This window comes from Grampus griseus (assembly GCF_964374135.1).
Source record: "Grampus griseus genome assembly, chromosome: 1".
Lineage (NCBI taxonomy): Eukaryota > Metazoa > Chordata > Mammalia > Artiodactyla > Delphinidae > Grampus > Grampus griseus.
In genome coordinates, this window is record NC_139017.1 from 148,507,819 (window position 1) to 148,523,789 (window position 15,971).

Genomic DNA, 15,971 nt, shown 5'->3' on the forward strand with positions numbered 1-15,971 from the left:
ATGGCCAGAACCTGCCCAGCATGACCAGCTAGTCAGGGATGGAGCTGGTATACGACACCAGTCTGCCTTGGCGCCCTCCCTGCCAGGTGGTCCCCAAGCCCGTGCTCTCACCCATCCACATGCAGCACACTCCCTTGTAAGGGAGCCCATTCTAGGCTGAAACTGCCTATCTCCCTGGAGGCCCTGGGCCAGGCAAAGCAAAAATGGCGTCTTGCCCTAGGGAACTGGAGGGGTGCAAGTGTGCGCTTATTCCCTTCTCCCCACAGCACAACCCAGATCTGTCCTCACGTGCTCACCAGTGTCGGGACTGGGGGGTGCCCCGGTGAGGGCCTCCAGCGTAGCCAACCCACCGCTCTGGGGAGGAGAGCGGAGGATGGGGGCAGGAAAGGAGACTGTAACGAGCCCCTCCTCTGCGCCAGGCCTGTTGTGTACATTCATAAGGTCGGGCGGTGATTTCCATTTTATACACCCGAAAACCAAGGCCCAGGGCAGGTCAAATGACCAATGGGCTCAAGGTCACATAGCTAGGGGATGGTGGAGTCAGAAGCCAAACTCTGTTGTTTACACAACCTCAGGCTGTCTTCCGGACCAGCCACCTGGTCAGTTTAAAAGTCTCTACCTTCCTGGGCAGGACAAGATGAGAGTGGATTGTCCTGTCAAGGCCACATTCATGGTCCAGACGGGTGAGGCCAGGAAGTGAATGTGGCTGCTTCCCGAGGATTGGGGCCTGTTTGGGGGAGCTGGGCCTCCTCCAAATAGGCGGAGGGTGGCCGTGGGGGCCACACCCGATGCTGGGGAGCAGGTCACCAGAGCGGCCAGGCCTGCTGAGTCATGCTCAGCTGCAGCGGACGTGATGGGGCTTTTCCAAGCTTGTGGGAAATGGCGACCATGGGCCCATGCTTGAAGCAGTTCCAAGCCCTGCTTCTGCTAAGTGCTCTGAGCAGATCTTGCCAAGGTGTGTGCCTCGGAGCTGGCTTCCTTTGGGAATCCTTACAGATGCAAAGTGTGTACAGTCTTAGAGACAGGGGACAGACAGTGTCCCCTGACACTTACAGAATCTGACCTCATTGGTCTGGGATGCTGTCTGGGCATCAAAGTTTTCAAGCTCCCCAGTTGATTCTAATGTGCAGCAAAAGATGAGAAGCACTGGATTAAGTGATCACAGGGGTGGTCACGTGACTGTGATCACATAGTGAGTTACGCATGGTGACAGAACTAGGACTCTAAGAACAGGATAGAGGTGTTTTCCGGAAACAGAACAGGGTTGTGGTAAGCAGGGGCCCACAGGTGGGGATAAAATGCCCAGAGGAAAGAAAGTCTGTGTGTCACTAGGGTAAATGGGAGGAGGGAGAAGGATGGGAGGGCGACGAGGTAAGCCAGAAGCTGCCCACAAGGGGCTCTTGTGGTCGGTAGTTTCATCTGCAGAATCTTCAGCCACTGGCAGGGCGTGGCACAGCAAGAATGGGCAGGTGGGCACCAATGTGTAGGCCGAGCTGGGGAGTGTGGACTTCAGAGCTCCACTAAAGAGGACGGATAGGATCAGATTTGCATTTTAGGGAAATGATTCAGGCGTCTGGTGCAGTGGGATGGGTCTCAGAATGTGAAACTAGAGACAGGGAAATAGTGAGAAGGCTGCTGCTGTACTAGGGGTAGAAAAAGCAACACTGAATAGGAAGAATGGGCAGGAGCTGATCATCGATTCAGCCTGAGGATGAGAAAGTGGGGTTTAAAACTGGCTTCTAGATTTCTGGTTCGGGCGATGTGGGTCTGGAGGCAGAGCAGGGAGGTGCCGTGGGATATGCAGGAACTGAGGTTTGGTGACACGGCGGGACAAGCACTTGGACATGGGGGTCTGTTTCTTTGGAGGGTAGTCAGTGGGAGAAGACCGATAGGTTGGTCACCGGTATCCATAGTGATAGAGAAGGATCTCCCAGAGGGACTGCAGAGTAAAAAGAGAAGTAAGGGTCAAGCCCTGGAGAGCACACCCACTGACAGAAGATCCTGGGAAGGAGGAGGAGAGCTGGCACCTCTACGCCAGGAGACAAGACCCTTCTGAGCCAGAGGAAGAATGGAAGCGTCTGAGGATGAGCGTCCATGGCCATGTCCTTCGTCCCTAGAGCAGTGCCCGTCCATAGGAACAGGCACTCAGATGTGGACGGAGTGAAGGGATGCTATCCGGTGCTCCGGAGGCTGACCTGGGCAGATCAGCTCCATATTGCCAAAGGCAAAAGACCCTCCGGTGACCCTGCCGTGGCAAAGGCTGTCCAAGTGGAGTCCTGTGGGTAGAGACTCCCTGCAGTGGGTTGAACAGGGAGAAGGGAGATGGGGGAGAGCAGAGACAGCCCTTCCAAGGGACTCGGTAGAGAAGGAAGAAAGAAGGGTGGTCACCAGAGGGGTTGTCTGGCTAAGGTTTTTTTTAATACGAAGACTTCAGTTTTAAACAGCTTGTAAGGAATCAGCAGAGGAGGAGAGGGTGAAGATAAGGAGGGGGGGGTGGTCCTTCAGGAGGCCGGTGGTGGTGGAGCAGAGGCAAAGGGGTCGCATTTGGCCGGAAGGGACTAAGACACTTCCAAGGGTGCAGTTGTGGACAAACCCAGAGTGATGTTCTCTAATTCTTGGGACTTCCCATCTAATCAGAAACAGGCGAAAGGTGAGAATTACAGTGGAAGATGGGCGGGACAGCGGGCAGGGGATCCGGGCAGCACAGACGGCCCAGCGGTAAACATTTATAGGAGCATTTGCGGGCACCTGTCCAAAGGTCACTTGGGCAGCCGGCCTCTGAGGACTGAGGTGAGAGACCTGCGTGGCGTTTCCGGGGGCGTGTGCTCAGGCACTCCTCCGCCTGTTTACTCTTGTACTTTACAGACACTTCTCATAAGCCTGGCCGTAGTTTTCCCAACCCGGAGCAAACAGGATAAACTTAACAGGTGAAGAGGGGAGAGGACAACACTAGAGGAAGAGATGAAAGCGGGGCTCAGAGCCGACAGCCATGCCTCGGGAGGCACCATAGCCATTGTCCTGGGAGGGCCCAGTGATTGTGCCAACACCGTCACTCAACGTGGACTATGCCAGGCACTGCCCTAGATGGGGGGAGGGATAGAGCCGAGAACACCGCAGGCTCACCCTGGCCCTCAGGAAGCTGCCTGACACATGGTCAGAGCTGGGCCCTGTCCCTGCCCTCCAGACATTCAACCATCCAGAGTGCAGAGGCGGGGTGGGGAGGGGAGACCCCTTGGGAAGAGCCGCAGTATTATTAACGGAGGGCTTCTCGGTGCTATGGGAACGAAGAGAAAGGAATGACTAATGCTGGGGGTAGGGCTGATGGCAGAGACAGAAGGGGCCTCACGAAGGAGTTAGCAGCTGTGCTAGACCTTGAGGGCAAATCGGCCCCAGAGGGAAGGAGGGGCGGGTATCCCAGGCAATAGGAGCGGCTTGTGCAGAGATGCGGTGGCATGAAGTGTTCCACTGATGGGGAATTGCTAACGGCCCGCGCTGACCAGGCCGACCCCCCTTGTCTGTCTAGAGGCACTTCCCTTAGGAAACTGCACTGCGCTGGCCAGGTTGGCCTACTTGCCAATGGAGACTTTGTCCCACTAGAGGTGAGGGTGCCAGTACTGCTGTTAATTACCGGAAGCTTGGTCTCCTCCATAAAACAGGCCCCAAAGGGCTTCCTCTTGGAAGTGGTTAATTAATCATAACATCATCTTAAATGTTTACAAAGCACCTCCTAATAAGTTGCCTCCTCACAGCAGCCCCACAAGGTGGGTGGGGCCGGGCTTATCTTCCCCTCATAAAGGAGGCACCGAGGCTGGGAGAGGTCACCTGGAGAGTGAGAGGCTGAGTTACAGATGGACGCCAGGCCTCACGCCTGATGACGACAGCCCTGCCAGGCCTCCGGCCTCTGCAGGGTAGGAGGGGAGCCCAGTCACACAGAGAGCAGATAAATGAGCAAGGGCGTCCTGACCATCATACTGAGTGGAGAGAACTACCTCTCCCCTCCCCAAACGGCTGAGCTGCCAACAGAGGTGACTAAAGGCCATTGAGGAACCATGAGTTCCCGGCCAAGGGACAGTGTCAGGCATGTCTGAGGCATCCTCAGAAACCAGACCGCTTGGGCTGGAAGGGGCCTGACAGTCCGCAGGCTCAACGTTCCTTGTTTGCCAAAGGAAGAACTTGGTCTAGAGAGCAGGCGAGGTCTGCCCAGGACGACCTGCTTGGTGAGTGAAAGTACTGGAGGCAAGATGGGCTTCCCAGCCCAGGCTCCAGGCAGCCTCTCCTTACCTCTGCCTAGATCCAGAGGGCTCTGGGCCCCCTCTCCCCTTCGCCCATCTCCGCTTATATGGACCCTCACAGCTTACAGCTCACTTGTCACGTGCCAGGCATTGTTCCAAATGCATTAGAAACAATAATTCAATTGTTCCATATAATATAACCCCATTAGGGAGACACCATAATCCCTGTTTTATAAAAAACTAGGGCACAGAGATGTTAAGCAATTAAACCAAGGGCACACAGCTAGTAAGTGGCAGAGCTGGGATTTAAATCCAGGGAGTCTGGCTCCAGTCTACATCCTTGACCACCACAGAAGAAATGGCAGTTACACTTACAGGCACCGAAACACCCTTTTACATGCCAACAACTGCTACCCTGCTGCTCTCTCCTGCTCTTACTTCAAGCTGAGTCACGCACAGACGTCCCAGTTTCCCACGCACAGCTGCACAGCCTCTTACACCACGACACCCTGCCACAGCTCCCTCATCTCTTAAGCCTTTCCGGTTCATGGCCTGTTCATCAATTAGTGACAATGCTTTCTGCCTCCAGCCCTGTGCTGGGACCCAGATGAACCAGACTGTCCCCCTGTTGGAGTTTAGTCTAGAGGGAGCACACAGTGCCTCATAGTTAGCTGTCCGGGGCGGTGATGGAAACAAGGACAGGCTGGTGTAAGCGGACAAGGGGGAGGGAGAGGGTACCTGGCCCATAGAGGAGGGTTTTTCTCAACACCATAGACATTTGTGGCCAGATAGTTCTTTGGCATCACGGAGGCCGTCCCATGCACTGTAGGACGTTTAGCAGCATCCCTGGCCTCTACCCCTGCCAGTGTAACAACCAAAAATGTCTCCAGACGTTGTGGGGGGGAGCAAATTGCCCCTGTTTGGGAACCACTGCAGTAATGAAGAGGTTATGAAGGCTTTCCAGAGGAGGGATGGCGCGTTCTCTAGAAAGTGACCAACAGCTCACCAGGCAGAAGGCGAAGCAGCAGCAAAGCGAAGGTGCAGAGGTGTGGGGTGCCCAGGCAGCATGGGGGCGTTGCCATGTGGGGTGGGAAGAGACACTTCATCCTGAGGGTGGTGGGGAGACAAGAAAAGCTGTGAGCAGGGGAAATGAAGATCCTTCTGTTTGCAGGGGAGACCCCAAAGGCCAGGGACCAGTGAGGAGGTCAGAGCAAAGGCTTGGAGAGAAGCCCTATCAGGGCTCTTCCAGAAAAGCAGCCAGGGTGGTCCGATCATCTGCTCTGGGGTTGGGGCCCAGCTTCTAGCTCCATCTGGCTGCCTGGGCCTCTTCACCAGGCCCCAGGGAGAGGCCCTGAGGAACCCAGAAGTTATCTGTCCAGCCCCACCTGTAGCATCTGTCTCCGAACTCCCAGCTGACCCTGGGGCGTGGCTGAGTTGCTATGGAGACATACCACCTGGGGCGAGGGGTGGGGGCAGCCCCAGCTGTGGGGGAGGGGTAGGTAGGGAACTGGAAATAGGGGTCAAAGCCAGGCTGAGGGGCTGAACTGGACAAGCTGGCCCTTTCTTCCTCCCGACTGGACCTCGAAGCTTGGGCGGCTGTTTAACCCCTTCATCCCCACAGTATATCTAAGAGAAGAAAGGGTTGAGAGAGAGCTGATTCCCTCTCAGGATGATCTAGAACAGGGGGCCCCAAACCCCGGGCCAGGGACCAGTACGGGGGGCCTCACAGCAGGAGGTGAACGGCGGGCCGGTCAGCCGCTCCCCACCGCTCGCGTTACTGCCTGAATCACTACTGCCTGAATCACGCCCACTGCCACCCCCGGTCCGTGGAAAAACCCTCTTCCATGAAACCGGCCCCTGGTGCCAAAAAGGTTGGGGCCCGCTGATCTAGGAGACCAGGCCTCTGCAGGGAATATGTGGAGAGCAGCCAGCAATTCCAAAACATATACCCCTTCTCTTGGCAGTGGTCTGGAATTCTAGAACACGGGTTGGCAGGGGGACCAAATCCAGCTAGCAGCCTGTTTTTGTATGGCCTATGAGCCAAGAATGGGTTTTACGTGTTTAAAAGGTTGGGGTGGCGGGGAGGGAGGGAAGGGAAGAAAAATAAGCAGTCATCAACAGACTCTAATATTTTCTATCTAGCCTTTTACATAAATTGTTTATATCAATCCCTGATCCAAACTTTGACTTGTATGCTCCCTGCTGACAGGGGACTCACTAACTGTAACATGGGTAATCTCACCCTCTGAAGCCTAGAAAGCTCTTCTTTCCCCTGAGCTGAAGTCTGTGCCCTGGGGCTCTGCAGACCTGCTGGGTCCCTCGGCCTGGGCAGCCAGCGAGTTCTGAAGATAGAGCTTTACTCCCCAGGGCAAGCCTCTAGTTCCTTCAGGTTCTTTCTTGTACTATAATTCCTAGGTTAATGCTTTGTCTTGCAGTAATTAAAAAATGGAAAACTCTGTCCTTAATGTTCCTCTCAAGGAGATGGCTTCTCTCCTTGAGAGAACAGTGACACAAGGAACAGCTTACTCCATGTGCCAGGCAGTGGGCTCCGCCTCACACCCAGAGCCTCACTACAGACGCTGCCCTGACACAGAGGAAGTCAGAACTTCTGCTCTAGACAGAGAGACGTGTGGTCCTTCAGCCACAGTTACCCAGGCAGGGAAGGGAGGGGGGATGACAGACATGACACAAGCCTCTCCCCACCCTCACCCCCAGGAGAACTGCTGGGATGAGGAATAGCTCTTTACTGGAAACCATTCAGTCCAAGGGATGGCAGCTGCCCAGGGCCATCCTGCTTCTCCAGGCTGGCCCCTACAGTGTCGCCAAGTGAGCCTCTGCCCTAGGTTCAATGAGGGGATGCTTAGAGAAAGAGCTCTAATAGCCCCTCAGCTTCCAACAGCCTGATGCCATGGCTGACCGGGACCTGCCTTTTCTCCCCAGCACGCGGGCACTCACACCGACCCTTGGCAGGGAGAGGGGTTGGGAATGGGCTGGCAAGGGAACAGAGACAAACGGAGAGCTGAGCCTGGTCTGCTTGACGTCCAGGGCTCGACTGCCAAGTCAGGGAATAATGGTGGGAATCGGAATCTGGCTTCGGTGGATGGGAGGAATCAGGAGCAGAATCCAGGTGAGACCTAGGGCAGGTGCTGCGTGAGTAGAGAGGAGGACCGATAAGGAGGTAGGATTTTATGGACAGGACCTGGTGAGTGACTGCATGTGGGGCAGTGGCAGGATCAAGGGTAGCTCCCAGGCTTGTAACCAGAATGTGAGCAAAGAACATTCAGAAGAAGCACGTGTGAGGCCTCGCCTCAGACATGAGCCGGGGTTGAGGAGGCCGCCAGGAAGCTCGCTGCCGAGACCGGGCCTGTGGGATCCTGTTAAGGGTGCAGAGCAGTAAGGAGGCTCTTCTTCCATGATGGGCACCCAGCCACTGCTGGATGATGCTCAAGGCAGCGGCTGGGTGGAAGAGGTGACCCCAGAACTTCTCCCCACGCAGGGTTCTCCTGTTCTCCAGGGACCCACCGCCTTTCCTGGGCCAAGGGCCAGCTTCACCCCCCACACAGGGCATGGACCCGAGGGGAGAGGACAAACAGCCCACGCACCGCCCACAGGAAAGGAAAACCACACTTGGCTTCTTCCCACAAATCTCAAGCACCAGATCAAGAGGCAGGAACCCAGTGGGCAACCTCGGCTTGGCCAAGAAGTGCTGCTGGGGGGTGAAGAGGATGAGCCTGGGGCCAAGGTGGACGGTGCTGGCTGCTCACCGTGCCTCAACCCCATAAAGTGGTCTAAGCAGCAAGGGGCTCAGGAGCCATAAAGGAGCTAGCCATGGCCAGGGTTTGGCCCCTCTGACTTGTTACCACATGCAGGAGACTTAACTGGGGAGGCTCTGGTAACACCTCACTTAACACATGGTTCCTCAACATCTCCAGCCAGATCCCAAGGAGAGGGTTAAAGACCTCAGCCTCACACCCTTAAACCCATTTAGGTAGTAAGCACTTACTGCCTAAATACTACACGTATTGGCTCTGCGTACAATTCAGGCAAGTTCCATTAGCCGACTTGACAAATTTTAAAACGAGATGTGGAGAGCTCTGTGAGACAAGCATCTGAAACACAGGGGGCAGGGGGTGAGCCTGAGAACTACAGCATGCAAAAATTAAGTGTCATCTGGGGCAAACACCTCTCCTTGCCCCTGCAGAGAGCCCCAAGGACATCAGTGCCCTGGAGCCCTGCTTGTAGGTCTGGTTGCTCTGGGCGGCAGAGTGTGAGGGACAGGAGGGAGAAAGCTTTCCAGCCAGATGATGGGCCCTCCAAGGGGTGAGGGCCATCTATCTGGACAGTTCCCTTACCCAGGACAGCTTGCTTCTGCAGAGCCTGATAAGTGGAGCATTACTGTTCCCAACCAGTCCTCCTCTGGGGTTGGTTTTGTCCCTTGAAGAACACAAGCACTCTGTGTTTGTTTTGTTGAAATCTGCCTTCTCTGCCCCTGGCAGAAGCAAGGGCTGCTAGGAGGGAAGCCTAAGGCCCTTTCATTGCTCCTCCATCCACTTGCTAGGCCCCCCTGCACCAGCTCTGGGACAGGCCCTGGGGTGAATCCACTGGGGTCCCTGCCCTCAGGGAGGACAGACTCTTGGGACCCTCTGAGCTGGGTCTCAAAAGGTTTCAGCGTGGTAAGGCAGGTGGGCCCTCCAGGAGGAGTAACCGTGGAACTGGGGGAAAGGGTGCATAGGGCAAAAGTAGAGATGCTGGGAGGTGGGACTGATACCTGGCAGGAGCCTTGACTTTGAATTATGGGACGCAGGCTCTGTTAGCCTTTGTCAGTGGCCTGCACTGCCCCTGGGTCAGTACCGGAACGTGGTGGGGTCCCTCAGCTCAGTGGTGGTACCAAGCACCGTGTGAGCACTGCCAAGGGTGTTTCATTAACCTCCCGCAACACTATGGAAGTGGATATTGCTAATGTCATTCGAGATAAAATCATTTGCCTTCGGTCACACTGGAGATGAGTGGTAGAGCTGGGTCTGAACTTGGTTGCGTCCGGGTTCCTCACCCCTGAGCTGTCCAGCTTCCCTGGGACTGTGGGGCTTGGTTCCCCATTTGGCGGTTGCGGCTACCCACAGCCTCCTCTTCTGCTAGACCCCTGGAGCTTGGGAGGGTTATGGAGGGCCAAGAGCAGTGCCAGTGGAGATCGTACTGTATGAGAGGCTGCATATTGCCCGGTGCACACAAACTTGCAGTGGGGAGGGGTGCCAGATGGGTTGGGCTCGCGCGGAGTTGAGTTTGAGCTGCAAGTGGGGAGGGGAAGAGGGGCATGCAGGTTTGTGACTGGCGGAAGTCGGGAATGTTCAGATTATGTGAGCGCGAGTTCGTGTGTGTGATGGCGTGTGTACACAGGAGGCTGTTTCTGGGTACGGTGGGCCTGTGGCTGCGCGTGTTGCTGGGTGGGTCGGGCTTGTCCCGAGGCACTGGGCATGTATCTGCATCACCTGAGAGGAGGGGTGAGTGTGAGCAAGCAGAACCAGTGCTGCCCGCCTGCCACATTCCTGGGCCTGGGCCAGCCAGGCCCTCCCTTTGGTGGGGGCAGGGCTAGCAGGAGGCCTGTTCTAGGACAGGTGTCTCCAGTTCCTGGAACTGCTTCCTTGTCTGTAGCTTTCCCTGTACCGCCCAACTGGGCACCTGAGAGAGGGGACGAGGCCATGGGTCCTTCAGAGCGGAACTCCCAGGCCAGCCGGGGGTGGGTCTCACAAGCATTTGTGTGCAAGTTGCTCACACCAGGCCTGAGTGCAAAGTCAGCCTGCCCTTCCCTTCCTCGAAGGGCCTCTGTCCAGCTGTATTTCCTCCCCAGCAAGGGGGATTGGGGAGGGGCATGCGGGAAGAAGCACTCTCTCTCTGAGCCTCTCTCTGCTATGCCTGAACTTCCACCACTGTTCACTTGCCATCATCCCCAGAAAGTCCTGTTGAGCGCCTGAAACTACGGGGCACTGGAAACCACCCCTGGGGGAGGTGTGAGAGCCGGCGCCACTCTCCCTCGGTGGTGTGGGTGGCTGAGGCCCACAAAAGGGGTGGCACCCGGCGTAAGAAAGCAGCGAGTTTGGGGCTGGGCCTGGTGCTGGGCCCCTGGGCCGCCTCTAGCATCCCGTGATAAAATGGTCCTCTTTGAGGTGGGGGAGTGCAAGGGAGAAGGATGACTGGGTCCTGGCCTCGCCCACCAGGCTGCTTCTGCTCCTGCAGGTGATTGAGGAGTTCTACAACCAGACATGGATCCACCGCTATGGGGAGCGCATCTTGCCCACCACACTGACCACGCTCTGGTCCCTCTCTGTGGCCATCTTCTCCGTGGGGGGCATGATTGGCTCCTTCTCTGTGGGCCTTTTCGTTAACCGTTTTGGCCGGTGAGCAGAAGGGGTCCTGGCCCTGCCCAGGGAGTGGGAGGTGGGGGGCCTTCCCTGGCTGTCCTAGGGTCTACCTATGACCCAGCCCCTGGGGCCTCTGGGGGGTCCAGGGACCTGCCTGACCTGTGACCTCCTCCCCGTCCTGCCCCCCAGGCGGAATTCAATGCTGATGATGAACCTGCTGACCTTTGTGTCCGCTGTGCTCATGGGCTTCTCAAAACTGGCCAAGTCCTTTGAGATGCTGATCCTCGGCCGCTTCGTCATTGGTGTATACTGCGGCCTGACCACTGGCTTTGTGCCCATGTACGTGGGGGAGGTGTCCCCCACGGACCTTCGCGGGGCCCTGGGTACCCTGCACCAGCTGGGCATCGTCGTCGGCATCCTCATCGCCCAGGTAAGCCCCCACCCGTGGCTCCAGTGCCTCAGGTGTGTGTCCTGATTCAACTCCTCACCTGGCCTTCCACAGCCCTGCAAAGGGCAGCCTCGTAGACACATCCTAGGCGCAGGTCCCGAGAACACCGCTCACCATTCTCCCGGGGCCCCCCCGGTGGGAGAGCAAGTCCAGATGCCTGGACCCTTCTCATCCCAGCCCACTCAGCCTCGCGTCCTTTCTTCTCACTGTGGGGATCCAACCACAGGGCAGCCCACTGGTTCCTCAACATGCCGACCCTCTCACACCTCCACGCCTTGATGCTTGTGTATATATATATATATATATGCACTCCCCTCTCTCGAGGCTCTCCCTGCCCCATCCCTAAATCCTCCTGTGGCAAAGTAGCAGCCCCCATCCCCCTGCCAGACATGTCTGTAGCCCTGCCATCTTATCCCCCACTAATGCCGTGATGTAGGTCCTACTTCCCCCTTGTCACAGATGAGGAAACCGAGGTTCAGAGAAGTTAAGCCTCACGTTAGTGGCAGAACTAGACTGAGAACGAGAGCCCTCTCTCGAAAGCAGCAGCTGCCACAAAGCAGGCAAAGAAGGCCCCTGGGTGGATCGGGGCCGCGAGTGGGCCCAGGGCAAGGTGCTCACAGCTGCTGCTCTGGCCCTGCCGCCCCCAGGTGTTTGGCCTGGACTCCATCATGGGCAACCAGGACCTGTGGCCCCTGCTGCTGAGCGTCATCTTCATCCCAGCCCTGCTGCAGTGCATTCTGCTGCCCTTCTGCCCTGAGAGCCCCCGCTTCCTGCTCATCAACCGCAACGAGGAGAACCGGGCCAAGAGCGGTACGGCGGGCCCTGCCCCTCCCCGCCCCCGGCCCCGGCCTCCTCCCTGCTCTGAGCCACCCCCGCCTTCCCTCCGGCCCCCCCAGTGCTGAAGAAGCTGCGCGGGACCTCGGATGTGACCCGCGACCTGCAGGAGATGAAGGAGGAGAGCCGGCAGATGATGCGGGAGAAGAAGGTCACCATCCTGGAGCTGTTCCGCTCGACCGCCTACCGTCAGCCCATCCTCATTGCCGTGGTGCTGCAGCTGTCCCAGCAGCTGTCTGGCATCAATGCTGTGAGTGCCCTCACCCACCCTTTCCTGTGGCCCCAGCCAAACCCTGCAGTCAAGTGTGTGCTGTGGACAGGTCCCACACTTAAAACAACAGACGAGCCCCTGCCAGAGGAGCAGCTGTCCTTTAGAACCAGAACCCATGAGGGCACTGGTGCAGTGTCCCCTTCATTCTTTACTGACCGTGTGTCCTGACCCCACTGGGACAGAGGCCGGGGAAGAGCCACCGCACCTGGCTGAGCTCCGCGAATTCTGTGTCCCGTAGGTTTTCTATTACTCCACAAGCATCTTCGAGAAGGCGGGGGTGCAGCAGCCTGTGTATGCCACCATCGGCTCCGGCATCGTCAACACAGCCTTCACTGTCGTGTCGGTGAGTCTTTTGCATCGTTGCCCACAGCCAGTCGGCAGCTGGGGTCCAGTTTGGGGCCTCAGGGCCTCATGACCAAACAGCAGCCTTTACTGTGAGCCAGGCACGCATCACGGGCTCCCTAAGTGCTCTCTCATTTCATCTTGGACAACTCGTCAAGTTCATTACTCTATCAAACAGCTGATGACACTGGCGCTCAGAGAAGTGCAATGGCTGGCCCAAGGCCACAGCCAGAATGCTCAGCTGTCTGGCTCTCGGGGGCCAGCTCGCATTCCCTCAGATCCTGTGTAGTCCCCGAGCTGAGCCCCAGGGAGGAGGCATCCATCTCTGCAGTGCCACGTGGCTTTCCCAGCACTGGGGGCCACCCTCCCGGAGGAAGGGGTATGTTCAGAGGGGCACCAGGCAGGCTGCACTGACATCCTCTCTGCCCACAGCTGTTTGTGGTGGAACGAGCTGGCCGGCGGACGCTGCACCTCATAGGCCTGGCCGGTATGGCAGGCTGTGCGGTGCTCATGACCATCGCGCTGGCGCTGCTGGTGAGTTGCCTTGCTCGGGGGGCCAGGCGGCAGGTGGGGGGAGCTCACGTGGGCATCAGACCCCAAAGTGCCTGTCTCAGCCCCAGGCTGGCGAGCAGCACTGGAGGCCAGGTGTTGGCAGCGGGGCTGCCCTCGCCCTGGTTCTGCACCCCTCACAATCCCGGGCGTGGGCCTGACCTTCTGCCTCTTAAGGCTGGCTTCTTCCATCCCGCTCCCATCCTGTCTTCAAATGGCTCCTCGCTGCTTGGTGCTTTCTCACCACCGCACCTCCAGCCCCAGACTTCAAGTTCTCTCTCCCCAGGAGCTACTCTGCCTGATACTAAATTTTTCAAAGTCTTCTCTGCATCTTCAATTCATCTTCAGAACAGCCCTAGAAAGTAATGCCCTCCTCACCACAGAGGCGTGGAAACATGCCTCATCTCACTCAGTCCTCACGACGCACAGGTGTAGTTCAGTCAATATTCCCATTTCTCAGGTGAGGAAGCCTCCCCCAGTGAGGTTAGTAACATAGCAGATAAAGGATGAAGCCAGGAGTCAACCTCAGGTCTGCTGGCCCCAAGCCCGTGACTGTAATCTCTGTGATGATCCTGTCCCAGGCACTTCACACACAACGCTTGATTGTCCAACACCTGGGCAAGGAAAGCACCAGTACACTCATTTTACAGCCGAACCAAGGCTTAGAGTGCGGTGATGGCCGAGAGGCCTGGCAATACCGTAGGCAATGAGCGGCTGATCTGGGATCTGGAACGAAGCCCATAGAACTTTTCTACTGCAGCTTCCTCGAGAATGATTATACGTAAAACCACATGCCTGCTCTGTGCCAGTCCCGAGTAGGGCACCTTATAAGTCTTCTGACACCCACCCCCAGGAATGTTCTTCCACATCCTCCTACTGTAAGCAGACTGCTCCACAGCCAGAGCCAGGGGACCCCAGGGACCTCTTCTTAGCGCCTTCCACACGCAACTACATGACCATTCTGGGAGGGCAGACCACACAGGACTTAAACTGTTTTGTTCAGATGAGGAATCCGAGACCCGGCACAGGGTACCTAAGTCACACGGCAAATCCAGGATCAACCCTGGCCTCCTGCTTTCCAGCCTAGAGCTCTTAGGCCTGCCCTGGGCTGCCTTTGCAGTTTGTTTCTTCTGAGGATCCAGCACAGCCCAATCTAACTTTCCTCCCGTCTCTCGTCCTCAACAGGAGCGGCTGCCCTGGATGTCCTACCTGAGCATCGTGGCCATCTTTGGCTTCGTGGCCTTCTTCGAAGTGGGCCCCGGCCCCATCCCATGGTTCATTGTGGCTGAACTCTTCAGCCAGGGCCCTCGTCCAGCTGCCATTGCTGTCGCTGGCTTCTCCAACTGGACCTCAAATTTCATTGTGGGCATGTGCTTCCAGTATGTGGAGGTGAGAACTCCCAGAGTGCCCACACTCAGCATTTCTCTCCTGCATGCAGGACCCCATAGTACTGTGCAAAATGCTGTCCCTACCGTTCTTACGGGAATCATGCTGGGGCTCAGAAGCCCAAGTCACACAGGGTTCTTTCCTTATCTTTGAATTTTCTGTTCTGCTCTGCTGTGGGAAACTGCTCCTATCACATGCCAGCTGCCGCAGAGTCTAATACTAACATCCCAATGCTCCTGGGTTGTCGGTGGGTGTTCCCTTTTTCAGATCAAAGGCCCAGAGGTAAAGTGACTTAGCCAAGGTCCTACGGCCCGATGTAGGGTCAGGTCTCCAACCGAGTGTTTCTGTGTATCTTTCAGCAACTGTGTGGTCCCTATGTCTTCATCATCTTCACCGTGCTCCTGGTTCTGTTCTTCATCTTCACCTACTTCAAAGTTCCCGAGACGAAAGGCAGGACCTTCGATGAGATTGCTTCCGGCTTCCGGCAGGGGGGAGCGAGCCAAAGTGACAAGACACCCGAGGAGCTGTTCCACCCCCTGGGAGCTGATTCACAAGTGTGAGGTGCCCCACACCACCAGCCCGGTCTGCTCCCAGCAGCCCAAGGATCTCTCGGAGCACAGGCAGCTGGATGAGACTTTCAAACTGACAAGATCTCAGCAGAGCTGGGCCTGGGGCTCTTTCCTTCAGCCAGTAGTGATGTCCAGAAGAATATTCAGGACTTTTAATGGCTCCAGGATTTTAACATGACTGTTGCTCAGATCTATTCAGACAAGCAACAGGTTTTATAATTTTTTTATTACTGATTTTGTTATTATTTTTTTATCAGCCAGAGTCTCCTTTATCCACATCCCTGGCTTCACCCTGAATGGCTCAGTGCCTGAGGGTGGGGACCAAGCCCTGCCTAGACACTTGCCTTCTTTGCCAAGCTAATCTGTAGGGCCGGACCTATGACCCAAGGACACACTAATCGAACTACGAACCATGAGTCTTCTACCCTAAGAGGTGGCTCTGGCCACTCCTTCTGTGGGCCTGGGTCTCCCCACCTAGGGATCAGGCTCCGGGATCAGGCTCCATTAGGATTCGCCCATTCCTGTCTCTTCCTACCCAACCACTCAAATTAATCTTCCCTTGCCTGAGACCAGTTGGGAGCACTGGAGTACAGGGAGGAGAGGGGAAGGGCCAGACTGGGCTGCCAGGTGCTAGTCTCCTTTGCACTGAGGGCCAGACGGTCACCAAGAGAGGAGGGCCATGGGAAACTGAGAACTCACTATTCAAGAAGACGTGAACACTCCTGCCCTGCTGTGTATAGTTGGAAGATATTTATATATATTTTTTGGTTGTCAATATTAAATACAGACACTAAGTTATAGTATATCTGGACAAACCAACTTGTAAATACACCACCTTACTCTGTAACTTACCTAAGCAGATATAAATGGCTGGTTTTTAGAAACATCGTTCTGAAATGCATATGGGTTGAGGGTAGACAGATTTGGATGGGAATGGGAAAGAAGCAACTATTAGAGCGGCTTCAGACTTTTTGACTCCAAGAT

The 15,971-nt window shown here is 56.3% G+C and overlaps 1 protein-coding gene across 1 annotated transcript in view; it reads left to right on the forward strand.

Annotated features, from left to right (window-relative positions):
* The window catches only part of SLC2A1 (solute carrier family 2 member 1), a 28,304-nt gene extending 12,452 nt beyond the window's left edge, over positions 1-15,852 (forward strand). The window contains exons 3-10 of the mRNA XM_082671598.1: positions 10,464-10,624; positions 10,778-11,018; positions 11,684-11,846; positions 11,933-12,120; positions 12,380-12,484; positions 12,916-13,017; positions 14,218-14,421; positions 14,778-15,852. Of these exons, the coding sequence (XP_082527724.1) occupies positions 10,464-10,624; positions 10,778-11,018; positions 11,684-11,846; positions 11,933-12,120; positions 12,380-12,484; positions 12,916-13,017; positions 14,218-14,421; positions 14,778-14,978 (1,365 nt within the window). The 3' untranslated portion in view covers positions 14,979-15,852. The remainder of the gene's footprint in view (positions 1-10,463; positions 10,625-10,777; positions 11,019-11,683; positions 11,847-11,932; positions 12,121-12,379; positions 12,485-12,915; positions 13,018-14,217; positions 14,422-14,777) is intronic.
* Positions 15,853-15,971: the final 119 nt, after the last annotated feature.